At 42.5% G+C, this 21,944-nt stretch overlaps 2 protein-coding genes and 2 non-coding genes across 6 annotated transcripts; 3 read left to right on the forward strand and 1 right to left on the reverse strand.

Annotated features, from left to right (window-relative positions):
* Positions 1-395: 395 nt before the first annotated feature.
* PSPH (phosphoserine phosphatase) lies at positions 396-15,637 on the reverse strand. 3 transcript variants are annotated; one of them, NM_001252272.2, is made up of 8 exons: positions 15,602-15,637; positions 11,507-11,610; positions 11,097-11,207; positions 4,908-5,066; positions 4,169-4,303; positions 2,805-2,950; positions 1,849-1,997; positions 396-582 (listed from the first exon to the last, which is right to left on the reverse strand). In NM_001252272.2, exons 4-8 carry the CDS (start codon positions 5,045-5,047, stop codon positions 472-474), a joined length of 681 nt encoding a protein of 226 aa, NP_001239201.1. In that variant the 5' UTR covers positions 5,048-5,066; positions 11,097-11,207; positions 11,507-11,610; positions 15,602-15,637; the 3' UTR covers positions 396-471. The 3 variants fall into 3 exon arrangements, with proteins under 3 accessions (NP_001239201.1, XP_046758315.1, XP_046758314.1); XM_046902359.1 differs by lacking the exons at positions 11,507-11,610; positions 15,602-15,637 and adding an exon at positions 11,293-11,321; XM_046902358.1 differs by lacking the exons at positions 11,507-11,610; positions 15,602-15,637 and having other exon boundaries at positions 11,097-11,321.
* Positions 15,242-21,497, forward strand: CCT6A (chaperonin containing TCP1 subunit 6A). Its single transcript, NM_001006216.2, has 14 exons — positions 15,242-15,412; positions 15,622-15,685; positions 16,209-16,343; positions 16,929-17,102; positions 17,260-17,363; positions 18,116-18,226; positions 18,537-18,696; positions 18,954-19,036; positions 19,437-19,533; positions 19,947-20,094; positions 20,207-20,340; positions 20,451-20,553; positions 20,890-20,962; positions 21,142-21,497. Exons 1-14 carry the CDS (start codon positions 15,279-15,281, stop codon positions 21,212-21,214), a joined length of 1,593 nt encoding a protein of 530 aa, NP_001006216.1. The 5' UTR covers positions 15,242-15,278; the 3' UTR covers positions 21,215-21,497.
* On the forward strand, positions 16,698-16,829 carry LOC112530093. The gene has a single exon (XR_003071339.1). It is a non-coding gene; the product is annotated as a small nucleolar RNA SNORA22 (small nucleolar RNA).
* LOC112530092 lies at positions 17,842-17,973 on the forward strand. The gene has a single exon (XR_003071338.2). It is a non-coding gene; the product is annotated as a small nucleolar RNA SNORA15 (small nucleolar RNA).
* Positions 21,498-21,944: the final 447 nt, after the last annotated feature.

The raw sequence follows: 21,944 nt of genomic DNA on the forward strand, positions 1-21,944 counted from the left end.
GTTTAACCTAGTTTGGAGATTCTTTGGAATTGAAACTCTTTACTTCTTAGATTATATTATTGTTGATTAGACAAACAGCTGTTGGTGGCCACCTCGTTTTTCTTTTGCTACCCCAACTAGATAGAGGTATTTGCTTCAGTGGTTTTGTAGCAATAGGTACATAATATTAACCAGGGGCCAATCCATTAAAGTGTTATTAACTTATTGATATTTACCTTGGGTCTTCACTTCTGAGTGAATAATCAACTGACCTTTCCACTTTGGAGAAGATGCTTTCAAAAGATCTTTATATTTTCATTACAAATTATTTGATTAACATGGTGCCATTTGCAACAGGCATTTCATGTAAGAGAAGTACCCAACACTCAGAATCATCAGAAAATCCAGAACACAACTTTGCAAACAAATATATGTTTAATTGCATTTTATAGTTGTCTTACAGCTGTTAAATATATTATTTTACTGTATAATTTATCGTTCTTCCAGTTCCTTTAGTAGTTCATCAAAATGAGTAATGTACCATTTGGCTTTCTCCTTTACTTGCTTTCTGATTACGTTTCCTCCAAATCCAATGAAGCAGTCCTTCAAAACACAAAGAATGGGCACATGCATTATTGCATTCCTGTTTAAGGTATGGAGCATTTCAGCAATTAAATTTGTTTATAAGATTGTATTTTAAAATTACAGTGTTCTTCCCCACCTCTTCCCCTGTTTTATTTGGCACGTTCATTTCCATATTTATGAACAGGAACTTCATTAACATCTAATTTCATGCCACTTTAGTTATTAGAGTTCTGTTCCAACAGCAAAGGTGTGCCTCAATACCTTGTAACTTCCAGATTGTTCAGCTCTGAGATTTGTACTGAAAATCTGATGTGTCTGTGATGCAACATAGAGCCTTGCTATTCAAGAATGAGTTAACAGCTGAACGTGCATGCAGCATCTTGCAGTTATCCCTATTCTGTTTATCTTAACTCTGTTTACCTCATTTGATAGATACCAAAAGTAAACATTAACCATGATTTCAATCATTAACCATGAACAGTCATCGTTTCTAGATTTCAGAAAACCAACTGCAGTGAAAATAATGTTTAAAATTTCCACTGCTGCTTTTTTGCATTCAGGTAGAAAATATTAAACAAATAATAAGCTCCTTTGATCATGCACATACTTAATGCTAAGGGACCTGCTGCTGTAAGTCACGTCAGCAGTAGCCCTTAGAGTTTGTTCCTGTGCACTAGGATATCTGCTCCCTAACAGTGGCAAACCAGGGGCACTGGGGTTTTTTTTTTGTTTGTTCGTTTGTTTTGTAGAGAAAGGTGCCTGAGATGAGACACAATTAGGATCTCTCGTTTCTGAGCCACTTATAAAAGCTGTTTTTCTAGTTAGTTATTTTTATTTCACCCCTGAGATAGGGCTATCTTCAAAGGTGTCATCACTTTGAGATGAACCCTGTTGCTAGGCTGGTTTCAAGTAAATTGTGTATCAGATCTATGTCAGATCTTCATGCTTAGCACCATTTATTAGTGTTCAGAAGTGGAATATTGATAGTGATAGAACCTCTGTATGGAGCTCTGCGTGGAGGCAAACGCTCTGGCAGTGTAGATGGGAAAGGTAGAGGTAATACCAGCTTGATTTGCAACAAGTTGCTAGGCTTTATGCAGTTCTGGACAAAGCCAGCACCCTGGCTTAGAGAGTGGAACATTTACTGAGTTTCAGATGAGAGAAACCAGCCATTGCACAATGAAGCTTTTCTAGAGGAAACTGCCTACATGGATCCCTGAAGTGCTGCATCTCTTCCTTGAAGTTCTATAGGGAATTTAAGCTGCACTTTTTTTTAATACTTACAGCAGGAGGACAGGCTTCCATGTCTGTAGCTCCATCTCCAATCATAACTACTTTCTTAAAGTGGAACTGTTCTTTCAGATGAGTGATAACCTTTCCTTTCCCTCCTGATTCAGCTGTTGGTTGTGTTTCATCAAATCCCGCGTATTCTCCTAGAACAGTAGAAGGATGAGTGAGACACATAGTATATTTTCATGTCAGTGCAGAAAGATAAATGCCTATGGTGTTTTCTTCAGAATGCAGCTAATTACATGCAGTCCTGTAAGCTTCACAATCTCAGCATCCTGAAGAAGTAATCAGAAGGTAAGCATAAAAATTAGTATTTTACCTAAGTCTTCAGTGCGCTATGAGCAGAAATGCTAGGACAAAAGTAGAAACCCTGTATGGTAGTGTGTCAAATCCATTCCCAGTCACTCTGATCCAGTCATTCTGGTCTAAACATTTGGAAAGCAGCATCCAGTATGATGTATAAACAGTGTATAAAACACTAAGAACCAACCTCACTAACCACAGTTCTGCTTGATTACACTAGCTTAAAGTCCAGAGCAGCTGTACTAGAGTTAAGTTCGTTGGTCACCATACATACCTCAAAGTCACTGAAAGTGAAGTTTGCTTCTGAAAGCAGGTAAGTGTAATAAGCTCTTTAAACTTGAAAGATTGAGAGAGAATGAAATTCTGCTGTCAGCAACTGTAATGCTTTTTAACTTTGGCACATGTTGCAATTTAAAAGTAACTACTGCTCTATTCCACGTATCTGAGAAATGACTTAAACTCATGTTTTTGGGGGAAGCCTTGTAATTTTCCTACTTGGAGACAGACTTGATCTTGGAGCTGGCTGGATTTAGCAATCCAGCCAAGCAATTTAGTCTGGACAATATCTGTAGCACAATATCTGACAGTTTGAACACAAAAAAAATGGCATTAATTAATAGAGAAAATAGCTGTTAGGGGAATCTCACCATTAAAGTAGAACTTCAGCCTGTTAGCAAAAACATTTGCTGTTGGAATGTTCAGCTGTAAGGCCACGTGCTCCACAATGCTCTGAAACCCCCCAGAGACCAGGAAGACCTGTACCCCTCGTTGATGAAGCCTGTTCACCAGCTCCCTGGGAAGAAAGAAAGTCACCAAGCGTGAGTGCCAGGCAGCGTGTAGGTGTGTAAAGGCATACCAAGAAATCCAAAATAGATCTTTTCTAAACAAGGCTATCCATATATTTTGTTAATCCACATTACTTAGGGTGTGTGCTGCTTTTCAGCCCCATCCTGATCTGCTCCTAGAAAATTTTCCATCTTTTCTTTGCAAGTTTGTGCTGGAAAAGAGCTGAGCAAAACCATCTTGTCTAGAGGCAAACAGGTATTTAGTTGCTCAGAAACAAGCATGCCTAGAAATGTTTACTTTACACTTTTATATTGTTCATGTTTATTCCCCTGAACAAATGAGACCAGATCCAGTACACATTGTTTTCTGAAGCTAATTATAAAATTAGCAAGAAAAAAAACTTTGGTACTGAAAAAGAGCAGAGAATGTAGAGGACATAAAACCATTGCACAAAAAAATGCAGAAGTGGGCTAAGTGTGCAGAGTGCAAACACTAACTCAGAATTGGTTACCCAAATACTCTGTGTAATAGAAGGCAGCAGCAGAAGTACAGAATGAGAAGTTTTCAGACCTGGATAATGTCAACAGGACTTAAGGGCAGTTAGAAGTTTTACAAAAGCTGGCTGTAGAGGCAGGAAGATCAGCATACAGTGATCTAAGCAGTACTGCTAAGCAGTAGAAGTGATAGTAGTAACAGGAGAAATGCTAAATACTGGAAAGCAAAGAGGAGGCTTAAAAGAGACTACACAGGGAGGAAGGAAGGGAAGGAGTGAAAAGGAAAATCATGTGATTCTAAACACAGAAACAATGTTCCCTTTGTGGTTGCATCTAGCTATGCCTTCTACAGAAAAAGCTGAGCATGTCCTTCATTTTAAGGAGAAAGTACAAGCACAATGTTGTCTTAAAAGTACTGTATGTGCCAAAAAGAGTCTAGATTTACAGCTGTAGCCAGAATTCATAGTAAAGGAAATATTTTCAGTTGTTTGAAACAATCTGAATAGCAAGAAAAACCTTTCCAGATGAATTCATTAATGTTTATTCTAAACCCAAAGGTGAATATATGTATTATACATATATACGTATATATATGATGATATTTAAGTATGCATTTGCCCTTCATGATTTTTTTTAATCATTAAAGCCTCACTAATGTCACAGAATTTTGTTGATATATGCTATGCACTTTTAGAATACTTGTCCATTAGGTTATTTCAGTTTTTTCTTACCGTATTCCTGGTGTTAGCTGAGGTGGATTGTCAGATATTAACTTTTGCACTTGTTCATAGGAGGGCCGTATGAGTCCTAGTCGTGCCGTTAAAGCTGCCTTGAATGTCACAGTGCCACCCATAGCTCTGCGGGTCCTGAATTGAGATCCAAGCAAAACAGATCAGTGACACTCAACAAGCTGAGGCTTCTCCCAGGTACTGTTAGTTTAACAGCAGTGTCAAGGAATAAGTTAAGAGCTCATTGGTTCTAGTTATACCATGCTACTTATGCTGTAGAGGACAAGATTGGTACACTGAAAAGGTTGGTAGTAATCAGTGGTGGAAGAGCTCCACAGATCAGACTGTTGTAAGAACCAGTGGCACAAAGGAAAACTGATTCTCTCTGTGAGTGCAACGTGAACCATTGGAAACACTCCCTAAACTGCAGGCCAATCGATGTCTCTGAAATTAACAGGACTTTTGCTGCAAGTTTCAGTGGAAACATCAGCCTCCAAGAGGTGAGCAGAGTTGTCCCCTCTCCTCTGTCTCATAGTAAGGTTCTGCTAGCACTTAGCCAAGTTTAACAATGAGACCTCATGCTGGTATGTCAAAGAAATGTACTTCAGGAAATTTATTTTAGTATGATCTTGTTGAGTGGCTTCACCATTTTTAAAAAAATAGAGTTATTTCATTATGCTCAACCTCATCCATGCTTACTTTTTACTACTGTTCATGTGAAGTAAACAGCAAATATACATACATCTCTGCAACAGCATCTCCAACTCCGCAGAACTTCGCAAGCTCATCGATGCCTTCTTCCCTGATGACTGTACTGTCCACATCAAAGCACACTGCGTCAGCGTTGCGGAAGATTTCTTTCATCTCCAAAAGAGACGCCATCCTTCTAGGAACCTTCTTACTGTAAGAAGATAAGATACATTCTTTCTGTGAGTCACAGTACAGGACTCTGTCTTGAGCCATTGGAGCGACTGATCTGGTCGTGGCGAGAAGGGCCGAGCACAGCCTCCTAGCCAGCTTTTATCAAAGTGTGAGCTGTGGTGGAGGTCTGGCTCGGCTGCTGATTTGCTCTCTGCTGTTGCTGCCTGCTGATGTTCAATTTACGTTACAGGTGGGCTGTGGAGCTGTGGACAGCTGCTGATTTGCTCTCAGCAGGTTCAGCCCATTGATGTTCATTACGGGTTCAAGGCTGCAATACTTGGCATCTGCTGAACCATCACACTGCCAGCTACTGTGCATGACTCAAAATTCTCTTGTCTTGCCTCAGCTACTCAAATAGATTTTGATTTCTCATCAGATCCCATGTGCTGTGCGATATTAGTCGCCTCTTAAACGTATCAGTGAGTGGTGGTCCCTAAGGCATGAAGATTTCAATCCTTTTCTATGTCTTGATGAATATAATGTGGTGATACCTTAAGGGGATGAATGAAGTTCCCAAAGCCCACAACCACAACTTGTTCCATAACAATACCTGACAAAAGTTTACCTTTTTACATCTGTTCACTTGAAGGTGCTGGTCACTTCTGCAGATAAGAAGCTCAAGATGTTAAGCAGGATTTTCTTACTGAACCCTACCAATCTTGTGCTTTATGGTTCATGAGGGATTGCTGTGTGGACCTCACTGTTTACCAGTCTGTTCATTTAGACACAACCTCAGCTTTGTATCTATCCCATTTCTGGATTTTTGTTGAAGCTCAATTTGATTCTCTCTTCTAATCTAGACTTCACACAGACTTCATGTATAATTGACCTGGGTGGCAGATTCTTTTTTCTGGGTTAAAGGAGAAATAGCTTTAAACAGCATGTCATATTGATTTATTCTTGCTCAACCTAATTTATTTTCCTCCTATTTATCATGTGAGTTTTCATGATGAGAGTTCTTACACAAGTTTCCACAAAACTTTTTTTTTTTCCCCTTTTTGTCAAACTTCATCCTTTGCATGCCAAAGACATCTAGTGAAAATGAGGGACTGATTGCTATATATTTTGCTGTGGAAGAGCCTGGGAACTGAACAGTATTGAAGTAGCTCACCATCAGGCAGGAGTCATCTAGGGATCGCCAATGCTAAGCATTGGTGCTGTTTCCTGAAGTGACTTCTGTGTGCCTACTGAGAGGTCACAGCTCAATATTGAACAGTCAAAGCAGCAAATAGAAGCCATTGCTTTTATTCCCACTAGGCCTGGTTGTAGATGATGTAGATGTAGTCTTTTTCCTGCCGTAAGGCAGAAGTGGTTGTCCAAGTGCTTTGGGGTGTTCAGATTAAAAGCTGCTATTCAATCTGCACTATTGTTGCTGGGCTAACTCCTAAAGGTTTCATTTTTATTAAGTCCTTAGGTGCACAAATCAACATTAGAACAGCTCTGCTTAACTAAGGACCAATGCATTAACTACTATTTAGAAACCTGGGATCGAATCAAGCTAACTGCTGTCTCAGTCCCTCATTGAAAGGTAAAAGAAAAGTCTGTATAATTGAAGCAACCAAACCTAAGGAGCAAGAACCATATTTGTAAGTTAATCTCTGTTTATCAGGTAGATACCAGTGTTAAATATGAAAAGGTGAGAAACAGAAGACAGCCAGTCATGTGATAGATTAAAGGCATAGCAGGACTACTTGAAAGGGTCTTCTAGCTATTCTTGAGTTTTGTGGTCTGCCATTCTGTGATTCTATGATATGATTTTATGAATATGGCTCTAATAACCAAAGTAGGTTCATGGCTTTTGCACAAGACTCCCAAGGTGGCGCTGATTCTTCCCTAATGTTCCTTTATCTTGTAGGTGTGAGTGAGATTTGGAGGGCAGATACCACTCAGCCCATACTTTAACAGGTTACTGTTCTTGGTGCACTGGAGCTGTTCCTTGCACAGACATGTAGTAAAACTGATGTAGCCTTAAAAGTTTCATTCACTAATGAATTATTGCTGCATTTATAGCACCGTACATATAAGAAATACTGTTATGTGCCATCAACATGACGTAAGAGAAAGCAATCTCTTTAGTGACACGTGTTCTCTTGGACGGAGAAAGGTTCTGAGCTAAGACCTGGCAGCCGGTGGACACGTGAAACATGAATTCCAAGTTTACTTTGCATTAGCCTTGGCTTGACATTGACTCCACAGCACTGTTCTGTACTTTCAGTTGAAGATTTCTGATTTCCTGAGCAGGAGGGCTTTGACTTCAGGGCAGTGTTTGGCAGCCATTTGCATCTACTTGTGCACTAACATTTTTTAAATAGCATGTCATTTTTTTTTTCCAGCTTACTGGAAATTATAAAGAATTTAGCCATGGGTTTGGTGCCAATTTTTAGGATTTGCTCTACTGGACAAACTTGTTGCATCATTCTTGTGTGACATTTGCGTCGTTATTCCAACACTGATTCCTTATTATGCAAAGCAGTCACATTGCCTCATGCTAACCTGAGGCTGCACTGCAACATTACCATATTATGATGCAATATCACTGTGTGGTGACAGCACTGTGATGTGATTCCTTGGTGAGAACTTGAAATATATTTTTGGATACGTCTTCACAATTTTAATCTGATAAAAATGTTATAGTTAGACACATGCTGGGAGGAGGACAGAGGAGACATTAACTTTTCCTTTTCCCTGCTACCCCATTTCTTAATTTCTTACTTAATTCTCTAAATATTCCTTACAGTGATGAAAACACTGTTGTGAGCTTCACTTCGATGGATAACTCTGTCTTCTCTTTTTTCTACACAATAACTCTTTCAAAAAAGTTTCAGGCTATGGTTTATAATGCCTAAAAATGACAAATTGTAAGGGAAGAATTGTGTTTTGAAATGCAGAACAGAGCAGTAGTTCCTGATCTCCCTTGGTGTATGACTTGCCAAAAATCCTTCCACGTTCAACTGAAGGTAGGCACTGAGTCCTACTAAAATGCACACTCATTTGTGGCAAATGTGTCATCACACAAGTTGGAGACCTTGTGAAAATAGTGAAGCTCATACTGGATCAAAGAGGAGAACATTTTGGGAAATTTCAGCTATTGCAGGGAGTCTTGCCTGTGAGAAAAACAAATATTGGGAGTTAAAGGTTGTTAGCTTGGAGCGAAATAAAGTTCTTCTGCTTTGGTCGGCAAAGCTCCAGGGCTGACCATCACCTCCAGAGGTTAGCAAATGCCACTCCAAACACTGACATGCCAACTTCAGTGACTTGTGAAATTTTTTTCCCAGGCCTAAGATGTAAATGAGAGCATAAGGCAAGGCTAGTTGTGATTGAGCAACAGGCCACAGGAGTAAGGGAAGTACAGATAGAAGAGGGTCTGGTCCTTTCTTTGTTTTCAGAATTTTCACTAGGCCATCCTGCCATAGCACCGACCAGGCAACTGCCTAGAATTCACCTCCAGGTAACCTACAAGGGAAATAAGGACAAACACAGTAGCTCACGTGGCCAGGGAAGTGGTCATGGCATGGCATGGCATGGCCCCAAGTTTGGACAACACTTAGCTATATGGTTTAACTCTTATGTTGCCCTATGTGAACTCAGGAGTTGGGCTCGGTGATCCAATGAAGCTGCAACAGGGGCGATTCAGGTTGGTTATAAGGAAGAAGTTCTTCACTGAGAGGGTGGTCAGGCCCTGCAACAGGCTCCCAAGCAGTGGTCACGGCACTGAGCTGCTAGAGCTCAAAAAGAGTCTGAACAACACTTTCAGTCATGTGGTCTGATTTTTGGGTGGTGCTGTATGGAGCCAAGAGCAAGACTCAATGGTCCTTATGGGTCCCTTCCAACTCAAGATACTCTGTGATTCTTATCTACAGGTAGGTGTCATCTGGAAACATGAGAAAGAGAACTGAAGTTCTGCAGAACTTCTCCATGGGCAAATCTCTAAAGGATTTAGTAAAGGAATAACAGTTTTTAATTCTGGACTGTTATGGGCCTCTGTGGATGGGAGAGATTCAATTACTCTGAAACACAGACCATCTGATTGCTTAGGGGCTTCAATGCTTTTATGAGAGGGTAAGAAAAAAGAAATTCCCACAACTAATAAGTTCTGTCTCTGTATGAAAAAAAGTTGGGGAGAAAATCTCTGCTTACTCAGGCATTGTATTTCAAATAGGAAATCTATTTCTATTCTATTATTTCCATGCTGGGAAAGTATCCAAGCAGCAAACATTTCAACAGGTCTGATAATAAAATATAGTGGGGAAAAGATGAAAGGAAGAAAATTGGAAAGAGACAAAGCAATGGACAAAGAAAAAGCTAGAGAAGGTGTAAGAAAAGAGTGACAAAGGGACAGAGGTAGGGTGAAAGTTGAGATGCAAATGGACAACAAGGAAATCACAAGGGAAAATGGAATCCCCACAAGATCTCCATGCCTCCAGACTGCATGAGAACACTTGGAAAAAAACTGGCATTTCCACAAGAAATAGGATCTCTTTCGTAACAGAGAGGGTGGAGTCACAGAAGCAGGCCTAACAATTATGTAAGAACACATGCTAAAGGAAAACAACTGTAATCTTTTCTGTTTGCTGACCGGTCAAAGAAGGGCATATGCCACACTGAAAAGCTGGAACATCTGCAGTATCTGCTAGCTGTAATGGAAAAGGAACCTGCAGTGACACTCAGAACTCTGTGTTCTGTGACAGCAGCATTTTGATGAGAATTTGATGAGATCTTAACATATCCAATGTGTCTCCACTTGTTAGCTTTCAGAATTGCTGTCACACTGCCACTTTGCATTATGCTCACACCTACTGCTGTGGAAAAAAACGAAGATTAAGTAGATCTTGATGAAATACTACTTAAAATATCTTTTTAAACGGATCATTCAGGAATATCCTCGGTGTGCAAAGTCTCTGGTGTTTGTGATTCTGATTCACTTTCACATTTAACAGTGTGAGCATGAGCACTTCAGCTACGGGTGCACAAGAAGACCAATTTTGTTCTCACTTCGCCCAGAGTTATTTTCATCAGTGAAGTCAGTCTCATGGATGAGAACAACGTCACTGTGAGATACGTTCTCAAGCAGAGTAACATTGCATTGAACATGCACTGAAATTAACAGAAATGCAACCACATAAAACTGTTCCTGTTGCATCGATGGGAAACTGCTGCTTAGATTATGAGAGTCAGAGAAGTTTGTTCTTGAATTTTTTCTTAGGACCTTTCCCACCCCAGGTATGATTCTGTTCATGAGAATATCCACAGCAGAGCTTCCATGGTAGTAGTTTAAACAAAGCTGTTAGTCCTTCATTGTTGCTAGTCCTACGTCTATAAAATAGGATTAGAATGGTAATACATCTTTGTTATGTTGAGGTTTAATTCTCAGTATTAGCAATGTGTTCTGAAAGCTTTAGAAGAGAGATTATATATTGAAACAGATTAGCTATACTTAGGCAAATTATTGCTATGTATTCCTGCAAGTACTTTAAAAGTTCAACCCATCCAGAATTGGGATTTTCTGTAGTTTTCAATGTGAAAATAGAAAAATTCAGTCCTTAAACTCACTGAGGCTGCTTCTAACTTCCAGGTTTTATGTTCAGATTTTAAAGGTAGTATCAGAAACCTGTATGCAAGTCAAGAGATGGATTGTTAGCAGCTATACGCTGATATCTGTACAGCAATGCCTAACAACAAATTTATTGAAGCACATTTTAAAAGGTAGTTGGAAAGGGCTGGAGGGAACCTGGTGGATGTTGATAGACATCTCCCAGCTCTCCAATCTCCTCTTGCCTTTCCTGCCAAAATGATGATGCTTTCCCCCTGCACGATTGCATCATTCATTCATGCTGCTGCTATAAAGCAGGCACCATGCTGCTTCTGCATCTTGCTGGGCAGCACACAGCCCCAGCCTAAGAGATACAGTTCATTGTCTATGCGAGAAAAATATGTTAAGTGTTATGGAACTGAATACACCAAATGCCAACCCCTTCCAAACTGAGAGAAAGAAATGTTCCCAATGACTTACAGTATGGTACTGGCCGTGGCTGCTGCTGCTGCTGCAAACCTCTTGGCTGCACAAGAAAAGAACGGATCAGCTGAGACCTTCAGTCACATAAATGCAACGGCACGGGCTGATCTGGAAGAAAGCCGCATTTTGTAAATCACTCTTTATAATCTGCTGAGTAAGCCAGCCTGGATGTTTTTTTTAAACGGTTGCACACATGTAACCAGAGAAGTCCAGCTGTTCGCTGACAGGCGTAGGGAAGAGGTGTAACCTTGCCTGCGTCGGGGGAGGAGCCGCTCGGGCCCAGTTCGGGGCACTCCCAGCATGGGTAGGCATGGCTTGGCAGGGAGCAGGCATGCACAACATGATGGGGAGCTCGCTCGCTGCCAGCCGGGGCACAAAGCAAGGCAGGTCTGAGCAAACACACGTACCTCCGCAGGGCAGGACGAGGGATGAGAGCCGAGGAGGGGCTCTGCCAGGCGGCGGTCAGGAGTTTCTCTTGGCGTGCAATCAGAGGCGAGGGATGCTGCTTTCTCTGCAATGAAAGTTTTTGTGCATTAAAATTGCAATGTTGCATTTAAGCCGTTAATCGACAGCAAATGAGAGTGTGCGTTATTACACCGAAAAAGATCTGAAATCAAAATCCATCGTGAATTTTGAAGGCAAAATTAAATCTGCTTTGTAACAAGGCTCTGTTTTGTTTACCCAGATAAAATGTTGTCAAAAGCAACTGAAAAACTGCACAACCTGTCTGTGCATGTGCTTTGGCATCCTGCAGAAGGGCCTTCTGCTAACATGGCTGTGGGCACTAGTTAGCAAACAGGAGGCTGCCAAGCCAGAAGTATGAAGCCAGTCACTTGTTTCAAGGTCAAGAAAGCCAGACTGCTGATTTAGCTGCTTTTATTTGTTTGTGATAGGAGTCTTATGACTGCTACCCATCTGGAAAGATTGTTCTGCACCGCTGGATACACCGGTCACTTTCTATGCATGATCTCTTTTGCAATTCTGGCACTATTGCTCCTCAATCTTATGAGCATGAACTGAATCAGTACCCTTCTGTGCTTCTCCGCCCATGCCTTCCTTTATGTTTTCTCAAATGTTCTTAGTACTTGTATGAGCACTTGTCAATGTAAGCATCTATCTGTAGCTTCTCATATTAGGACACGCTGGTGCCAAGAGCCTTTGCTGAAAAGTGGTGATGTGGTTTGCTGTTTTGTCTGGTCCTTTATATTAGTCTCACTGTAGCAGCACGGTATGTTTTAAAGAGATTTAGAAATCGTTTCTGTGAGTAAGGTTAAATAAAAACAGATCTTGATAAGGATGGAAGAACACAGCTTTTACTTTCTGCCAAGATAAGCAGTGCGTTATTTCACTTGTGAGAATCACTACTGGGGATTTCATGCTGGTTATTCCCTCTACTTGGCTTAATTTAACAGAACTGTTGGATTTAATTCACTTAAATATCATGTTACCAATTCCAAACTGGTGTAATTGGTTGCAGCTCCAGTGATTCCAAAGGACAATTTAGCCCTTGTAAGCCTCTGCCCTGCATTTTTGCTATGCATTAAAAGCAAGTAATTATAACAGTTCAACAACCAAAATGAAAAGACTGAAAACTGAATAAAAGCTTGTAGCGATTTCTGAAACATGCAGCAAAGCAGGCATTTGCTGTGAAAATACTAATGAGAAATGTTACTGCCCTGTAACATAAACTACCTGCAGATGTGACCCAGGAAAGAACCACGGAGAGATCTGCCTGGATGCATGGAGAGGATGCTCAGGAGTTAACAGCATGGGTTATATGGATGTGTGACTTCAATACAAATGCAACACCTAACTCTTGTATATGACTATGGAACCTCTCCATCTGTTCAAAATGTGGAGACCATGAACCTGAAGTGTCAGCAGCCAGCCCTACACACTGCAGGTGTAGGATGGAAGATTCCTGCTTTTCCACAGGACATCACCCATGCAGGTCACAGAACAGCAACAGAGAAAACGTAAAAATACACTGTGCCTGCTGCTCTGCCTATGGGTTTGACAAGGCTGCCCTCTACTGAGAACAGCCTGGAGAAAGGATTGAGGCAAAAAAGAATTACAAACCGGAGAAGCAAGAATAGCAAAAAGTTTGTGTGTTAAGTGTGTGTTCTAGAAACTGGGGCAGAGCTGGGAATTCAGGTGTTCTAAGTGGGCGCTGAGGCTATGCACCCTAAACATCAGCACTCTCAGGGTTGGGTGGTTTTGTTTTTGCTTTCAGCAGGATGGTAGTGTCCCAGCAAAAGTGAAGAATAAACATTAACAGGAGAATTCCGGAGCCCAGTTATGAAATACCAAGTGTAATTTCCTGCATTTTGCAATGTTCAATGTTTATTTTTAACGATTACAGCAGCAGAAAGAAAGAGAGTGAGAAGAGAGAGAGAGAGAGAGAGAGAAAGAAAAGAAAGAGAGAGAGAGAGAAAGAAAAGAAGGAAAGGAAGGAAGGAAGAGAGGAAGAAAGGAAGGAAGAAAGGAAGAAGGAAAGAAAGAAAGAAAGAAAGAAAGAAAACCAGTCTCCGTACTAAAGAATCAGCATTAAAATATTTCACAAGAGGTGCACCCTGCTCTGCCAACCAAAAAGGCTCCAAACTTGTGGCATATGGTGCTCAAACATCAACTCTATCTAAAACACGTAAAAATCAGAAACTTAAGCATACTAGCAGCTGTTCCCTCCAGACCTGCTAGTCGGAATGATGGGCCATGCATGGCGCTTTGCCCAGAAACCTGAGATCCTCACCCAAAACAGGAGAGCAGGTTACCAGCAGATGCCATACCCTACTGCCAACATCAGCAGGGCTGGTGAGCCTGCCCTTACACTTGACCCTCACTGAGCATTTCAGTCAAGCTCCCACAAAACTGTACAAAGTGGGTACAAAATCATACCCAGCAATTAGGGTTTACTATTCATAGCTTGAAGTTCACTACCTTAGCTTAGTGTTCACTACTGGAAGCAGTATGGAAACACCAATGGCCCATTGCATTGCTCAGTGTCAATGCAGCAGATTGCAGAACCTCTGCATCCTGAGCTGCCAACTGTGGGAAGGTGTGTGGGGATTTATTCTGCCTTATCCATTATTTTGGGGGCAAGCACCTTCCTTACAAAATGAAATAAGAATTGCATCAGGCCTGGTATTGCCAACCGCCCCAGGTGCAGCAGGCAGGTGTGTGAGGGCATAGAGCTGGATGGGGCAACGCAATGCAATCTGTGGTGTGTGTAAGGAGCCCTGGCAGCAGCTCCCTTTTCAAGTACAACTCTTCATCTTCTGCCTTTTGGGAGCTCGAAGCCATTACCATGTGTACATTGTGCAACCTCAAGAACTGGCCCTGTAAGCTAAACGCTTCCAGCACTCCACCAGGATGCCTTAATGTTATCTTTTACTTCCACAGGTCTCAGCGTTGCTTGGAGAGATTTTCCCCCATATTAAAGAGTTGCTGAGCGTTCAGAGCCTCAGAAGGTGTGCAGGGCCGTGCTGTGGTGGCTGCAAGGACCGCAATGCTGGGCTGAGTGGGCCGATGCCTTGTTAGGTAAGATAAATTCTGATTAACCTCAGTTCTGGATTTTGACCAAGAACCACTTCGATTATTAATCCACCCCGCTTAACTATTAATTCTATCAACCTAAGGTTAAATTGGTGTGTTTAATTATTGATTCTCACGGTTCTGTGAACATGGCTAAGATATCTGTCATGTGAGACAGGCGGTGGAGTCACCACAGGCGTTCCAGAGCCATGGAGATGTGGCACTGAGGGCTGTGGGCAGCGGACACGGTGCTGTGGGCTGGGGGTCTGAGAGGTCTTTTCCAACCTGAACGATTCCATGATTCTGTGAGTGGGTGGGATGAGAACGACCGAGAAACCCTGCCTGTTCAAAAGCCTCGTTTACACGTTTATCTCCTAGACATAAAGAAGAGAGCCCAGCCCTGATGTCAGCCCGCCTCACGAACGCCCGCCTCCCGACCGCCACTTCCCGGCAGCCCCTCAGCGAGAGGGCGGGAGCTTCCGGTCAGAACGACACACCGCCCAGCCAATGGCGCCGCGGTTTCGCAGCCCTCGGGCCAATGGGAGTGCGCGCCCTCCGGAGTGTTCTAGAAGGGGCGGGCGGGGAGGCGCGGCTCGCTTCGTTCCCGCCCCATCCTGGCTCGGCCCGGCCTAGCGTGGAGTGGCAGCCATGGCGGTGAAGGCCCTTAATCCCAAGGCCGAGGTGGCTCGCGCCCAGGCCGCCCTGGCGGTGAACATCAGCGCGGCCCGCGGGCTGCAGGACGTGCTGCGGACCAACCTGGGCCCCAAGGGCACGATGAAAATGTGAGGAACTCCCGCGCAGCTCCCTCAGAGGATGGGCCGGGCCCTCCCACCATGCGCCTCAGCGCGCGGGCGACCGTTGGGGCCTGAGGGGAGAGCGGGGCCCGTGCGGTGGAAGGCAGAGGCGGAGGACGGGTGTGGGACGCGCGGTGGGGTTGGGGGGCGGGGAGGACCGTTCGGAGGCCTACTCACCCGCCTCGTGCCGCCCGCAGGCTGGTGTCGGGGGCCGGAGACATCAAGCTGACCAAAGATGGCAACGTGCTGCTGCAGGAAATGGTGAGCTGCGGGTGGAGGGGGGAGGGAGCGTGGAATCCTGCTCGTGGACGTCCCTGTGAGGGGCTGCGGGGATGGGGGCCCTCGGATTGCCTTTGTGTGGGGTGCAGCGCCGTGCGTGTGTGCGGGGGGGGGGGGGGGGGGGGGGGGGGGGGGGCGAGTTTAGGCTGAATTGGCTGCTCCGTGGAGAGTCTGTTCTGTACCCGCTGCCCTCTGGTGAGGAACCTCCTAACACCCTCCCTGACCCTCCCCAGCACAGCTCCCTGCCGTTCTCTGAGGTACTGTCGCTGTTTGGGTCCCCAGGGGAAAAAAAAAGACTGTGTTATACAGATGAACTGAAGAAATTTACTGTCAAAGTCTAAGTTTCTTTCGTTAAGTGGGATTATGTGTAGAAACCAGATGAACTGACAGGAGTCATTGAAAGCATCATCTATTCATTAAAAATCTTGTTTAACTGATTTTTAGATTACTTGCTACCTGTACCAGTGCAGCAAAGCTTACTATTCAGTTTCTTATTTCTGTTTAGCAAATACAACACCCCACAGCCTCCTTGATAGCAAAAGTAGCAACAGCACAGGATGACATCACTGGGGATGGTACCACCTCAAATGTCTTAATCATTGGAGAGCTGCTGAAGCAGGCAGATCTCTATATTTCTGAGGTATGTATGCAGCATTTCTTTCATAGATGGGCGAGTGAAAAAGCTTCACCTGAGACTGTTCAGCTTTGGTTTTGTGTTGTGTGCTTGATGCTCAAAGACATGAAAATCAAATACCTCTTTCTGCTTGAAATGAGCGTGCCATGGAACTTATAAAATGGAAGAAAGCTAAACAGGACCTAAGGCTTGTTCTGCTTATTTGGGATACTGTAGCTTTTAATGATGATGTGCCTGATTCATGCTGCTATCTCTGGCTGTTTTGTTTGAATGAAGATATTTCTTTTCTGCATGTTAACAAGGAAATGCTCTGTGATAATAGATATTTTGGTAGTATAAATTGCAGAATAGGCTTTCATGTTGCACAGTGAACACCCAAGTGTGCTTCATAGTTCCCTTGGTTTTAATTCTGTGCTAGAATAACCTGTGCTTTTCCTCTGCATTGGAAGGATTGGCATTCCTTTTATATGTATTCAGAAGGACAGTACATTTTCTTATCACTGTACCATGTATGCTCTCTGTTCCACTTACAGGGAAAACACTGTTTTATCTTACTGTTGTCTGATGATGTCCCTTCATTTCTTGCATTAGGGCTTGCACCCTAGAATAGTAGCAGAAGGATTTGAGATCGCAAAGGAAAAGGCACTTGAAGTCTTGGAGCAGGTCAAAGTAACCAAGGAAATGGACAGAGAGACCCTTATAGATGTTGCCAAAACATCCCTTCGTACTAAAGTTCATACTGAACTTGCTGACATCTTAACAGAGGCAAGTGTCCATGCATCTTCACCCCCTTTTTGTGTGTTGTGCTCCAGGTTTTAAGCTGCTGGGATTATTCCTTTGGCAGAGGGTGGGTAGAAAGATATGAGCTTGCACTTTAGAGTCTGATGGCCCTTTTGGGGATTTCCCCCCTCCTCTATTTCAGGCTGTAGTAGATTCTGTTTTGGCAGTCAGAAAACCAGGTGAACCTATTGACCTGCACATGGTAGAGATTATGGAGATGAAGCATAAATCAGAAACTGACACCACGTAAGTAATGAGTATTCTCAAACTTCAGTTTAACGGTATCCTGATACTGGAGTAGTCTGAGTTGCTGAGTTTTTTTGTGTATATTTGGGCTTTTGTGCTTTTTTTTTTTCCTCTTAAAAGAACTTGGGTGTTTCAGAGCTGCTGTTAGAAAAATCATTAGGGAGGGAGTGAAAGAAAGGCAAAAGTAAAAGTTTTGGCCATGAGTGATCTTGACAGCAGAAGTTTCCCAGTCGCTGAACTTTGATGTCTTCACAAGATTTTTGAATAGCAAAGAGTAACACTGGCTCAAACTTTTGCATTGCTGTGGGTGGACACAGTTGTTTGCTTTATAACCACGTCTGTTGTTAGTGGTAGTATCTGTGACTTGAGTATGCTTAATATGTTTTAAACTTCTATTTAGAAAGTAGCGATCAGTACCTGAAAACTGGGTTGTAGCTGTCTTCACTGGGTGTTCTTCATGCTCTTATATTTCACAGTGGCATGGACGAATTCTGCTATAGCTTTCTTCAGTAGCTATTGCAGTCAGACACTATGCCAGATTCAATTCCCGTTTTACACTCTGGCATGCTTTTTATATGTGAGTGGGCATGCCCTTGGAAGTGGGATACAACATCATTCTTTGCTCCTAACACAAATTCACAGACAATTCATACTAAACTGATTACACTGTCAGTTATCTCAACCAGTGCATACTTCCATGAAGTGATTATCTCTGACTGTCTTGACACACAAAATGCTTGTTAATCTTCCAGGCTGATCAGGGGGCTGGTTTTGGATCATGGTGCTCGCCATCCTGACATGAAGAAAAGAGTGGAAGATGCCTATATTCTTACTTGCAACGTATCTTTAGAATATGAGAAAACGTGAGTACACAGCACCAGCGTTTAAGACACAAGTATTTTCTGTTCTTCAGTTTCTTTAAGGTGTGCTTAAACAAGAACCAGAAGGGCCACACAGGTGCTCCTCTGGAGCGTGGCAGATAGTGTAGAAGGTGGAGTGGAAAAGGTGGAGCTTCCTCTGCTTCCATTTCCTGGAAAGGGAAGTTAGTAACTCAGACAAAATCCGCGTGTTAATTTTTAGAATGTTACTGAAAGGATTCCTTTTTCTTTCAACAGTTTATTTCTACAACACAGAAGACAGCTAATTTTCTTACTGCTTTTTTTTTCTCTCCAGAGAGGTGAGCGCTGGATTCTTCTACAAAAGTGCAGAAGAGAGAGAGAAACTAGTGAAAGCAGAAAGGAAGTTCATTGAAGACAGAGTGAGCAAAATCATAGACTTGAAAAGAAGAGTTTGTGGTGATTCCGATAAAGGATTTATTGTGATTAACCAGAAGGTGAGAGAAAGGGTATAACTAAGTAGGAAAAATAAGCAGAAATGTTGGCTTTCTTGGCAAGCTTGGTGCTGCTTGACTCATTTAGTACAGTGCTTTGGGTGCAAGTAACTAAATTGAGGTTGATGAACTTAAGACTATATGCATGCAGTTCCTTCCTGAGATTTCTTTGAGTTCTGAGGGAGAACTTATTAATGTCAACCTGAGAGAGGATTTGGTTTTTTTTTGTTTTCTAATCTTGATAGTCCCTTTCTTTCTAGGGAATTGACCCATTTTCCTTGGACGCACTTGCAAAAGAAGGAATTGTTGCTTTGCGCAGAGCTAAAAGGAGGAACATGGAAAGGTATGCTTCTGGGGGAGAAGGGGTAAATGGCTTGCTCTTCCAGAATTGTACAGTGAATTAGATCTGGCTTGAATCAGCTTTTTTAAAATGTCAGCAAAAAGTCATCTTCAGTCTGTTATTAGAGTAACTCAGTGTATTTTGTACAAACTGTGAAGTAGGCAATTCAGTACAAGGAGTGACATAGGAGTTGAAGTTGTCTGTGCTCCAAGAGTAGATGCCTCTTCTAGAGACTTAATTCTATAGATTTTTGGGTTTTTTCTAGTGAAGCTCACTTATAAAAAGAAATAGGACTGTTGCAAGCCCAGGAACTTAGTATTTTGCATGCTGAAATACTGTTGTTAGTAACTTCACATTTTACTTAATATAAAGGAATTGCTAAGCAGTAAGCAAACTCTTTCAGACTGACCCTTGCATGTGGTGGTACTGCTATGAACTCTGTGGAGGATCTCACTCCTGACTGTCTGGGACATGCAGGTCTTGTCTATGAGTACACACTGGTGAGTACAGCTGAGCTTTTTGTTGAAACCAAGTTAAATGCTTCTGGTATTGCTTGGCCCAAGTTTTCTTTTGTATTGATGTGACTGCATGGTGTTTCCTTGCAGTACAGCTCTTAGAATAAGCAGTATGAATAAATGCTGATGGGATTTTAAACCCTACTGTCCACTTGTATGTGAATACTCACCTTGATACTTGCTCATCACATTGTTTATTCCTATTGATCCATATCTTAATAGCATAAAATTAAGAGGATGGAAATAAGACTCTGATACGATCTTTCTACTGGACTTTCCTTCTCATCACCTCTTGGGGTGTTACTCAGAACTGAATCTGAAAGTGTCCAGGGTTTTTTTTTGTTTGTTATTTATGTTTGCTTAAAATATGTAAGGTGAATACCTAATTCTGTTTATAGGGAGAAGAGAAGTACACCTTCATTGAGAAATGTGACAACCCTCGCTCTGTTACCCTGTTGATCAGGGGACCAAATAAGCATACACTTACACAAATAAAGGATGCAGTAAGAGATGGTCTGCGTGCTGTTAAAAATGCTATTGAGGATGGTAAGTCTCAGCAACAACTCTCCTCCAAATTGATGACTTTTGTATGAGTTAGCTCTTTAGAGTGGAGTAAGTTCTTATTGTGAAGTCTCAATATTACTGCTTTGCCTTGTAGGATGTGTGATTCCAGGGGCAGGTGCACTGGAAGTGGCAGTAGCTAATGCTCTTGTCAAGCATAAACCCAATGTAAAAGGAAGAGCCCAGCTTGGAGTTCAAGCTTTTGCTGATGCTCTCCTCATCATTCCTAAGGTATGAGGACCTCCTGAATACAGGGACTCCAAAGCACACTAGGATCCTTAGCATTTTCTGCAGGAGGTCTCTTTACTTTAATGTGAAGTAATGTTCTTGTTTTCTTAAAGGTTCTGGCTCAGAACTCTGGTTACGATCCCCAGGAAACACTTGTGAAGGTTCAGGCAGAACACGCAGAATCTGGGCAGCTCACTGGGGTTGACTTGAACACTGGTAAGAGCTTTCTAAAATCATGGGATCTCGTAAAATCAGCTTGCAAGTAAATACAAAGCAGCAAAACAATGCTGCTGAGAAATAGGAGTGTTTCTAGGAGGCCAAACCTATCACGGACCAGCTCTGTGAAGTGTAAGATTGCTCTTACTGCAGAATGCTCAGCTTTTCATGGGAGGAGGCAATGCAGAATGCCTTGGCAGGTGTGCTATTGTAATACTTAAATGCACTGTGTGTACTTTGTACATAGCAAGTAATTCGAGTTGTTACAACAGCAGGATGTCTTCCCTTGAATGATGTAGACTGGCTGTTTTAAAGATTGTTGTGCCTCTTTCCTAGGCGAGCCAATGGTAGCTGCAGCAGCTGGAATCTGGGACAATTATAATGTCAAAAAGCAGCTACTTCATTCGTGGTAAGTGCCATGGTGCTTTCACTTCAAATAGGAGCAGGTGTGATGTTGACAAAACTGATAATGCAATGTGGGTGGAATGAATGAATCTCTATTAGAGGAAGCTGTCTTGCAGGGTAGGAATAAAGCTGAGTTGTTTGTATCAAAACCAAACGTTCTAACTCTGTATTTAATATTTCCAGCACGGTGATTGCTAGCAACATTCTCTTGGTGGATGAAATTATGCGAGCTGGAATGTCATCTCTTAAAGGCTGAATTGGATCTGCTGGTGGTGGTGGTGGTGGTCAGCTCCGGTAGTGCCCTCCGGAATGTCTTCAAGTCCACCTCAAAGTGCTTTTTTGAGCCGTGGTGGATTTTCCCAGCAGTGGAAGTCACTCTGCTGTAACCAGCAGCACCTCTTTGGTAAATGCGGCCACCCAAAATATTAGCAACTATTGAAATATTCGGTCCTAAAAAATCAATTATTTATTTTTAATTTCTCTGAAGTGTACAACTGCAGTTGCTGTCCTTTTTACCCAATAAACTGTTATGTTCTGTGCTTTCTGTGTCAGTTATTGAAAACTTTACGTTCTGTGGACCAATGTCTTGAGCTTAGTTCAGCACTGTGAGTACAGTGCTGGGCTGTGGGTTGGATTTGTGTTTTCTGCTTGTTGGCTCTGCCGTTGGGCTCTGTGATTGATTCCAGTTCTTGGGATAGAGAGTGGCATGAAAGTCCTGCTCAGGACACTACTGGAGTGCTAGGGTTTGTGTGGAATTGGTGCAGAACGTTGTACAGGTGGATTATGCCAAGAATTAATTGTTTTTTTTCCCTTGCTCACAAATACAGCTTTTTAGTTTATGTGCCTCTGGGAAGATTTGAAAGTCATAGGTGGTAGCTGCTTAATGCTTTCTGCTGTGTGTAAGTAGAGGCTGCAAACACTACAGGAAATGTAGGCAGAGTGTTGAGGCAAAGCTTGGCAAGCAGTTGGTTGAATGTATGCAGCAC

Source organism: Gallus gallus, chromosome 19 (assembly GCF_016699485.2).
Source record: "Gallus gallus isolate bGalGal1 chromosome 19, bGalGal1.mat.broiler.GRCg7b, whole genome shotgun sequence".
NCBI classification, from domain to species: Eukaryota; Metazoa; Chordata; class Aves; order Galliformes; family Phasianidae; genus Gallus; species Gallus gallus.

What these genes read in the sequence shown, in the direction of transcription:
- PSPH (NM_001252272.2), bottom strand. Translation starts at nt 5,047, where the DNA reads ATGGCGTCTCTTTTGGAGATGAAAGAAATCTTCCGCAACGCTGACGCA. An exon ending in GGAGATGCTGTTGCAGAGAT is followed by an intron (nt 4,304 to 4,907) that starts GTATGTATATTT and finishes ATCTCAATTCAG; the next exon opens with GACCCGCAGAGCTATGGGTG. An exon ending in GCTGAAGTTCTACTTTAATG is followed by an intron (nt 1,998 to 2,804) that starts GTGAGATTCCCC and finishes CTACTGTTCTAG; the next exon opens with GAGAATACGCGGGATTTGAT.
- CCT6A (NM_001006216.2), top strand. Translation starts at nt 15,279, where the DNA reads ATGGCGGTGAAGGCCCTTAATCCCAAGGCCGAGGTGGCTCGCGCCCAG. An exon ending in AAATCAGAAACTGACACCAC is followed by an intron (nt 17,364 to 18,115) that starts GTAAGTAATGAG and finishes TTAATCTTCCAG; the next exon opens with GCTGATCAGGGGGCTGGTTT. An exon ending in TTGTCTATGAGTACACACTG is followed by an intron (nt 19,534 to 19,946) that starts GTGAGTACAGCT and finishes TTCTGTTTATAG; the next exon opens with GGAGAAGAGAAGTACACCTT.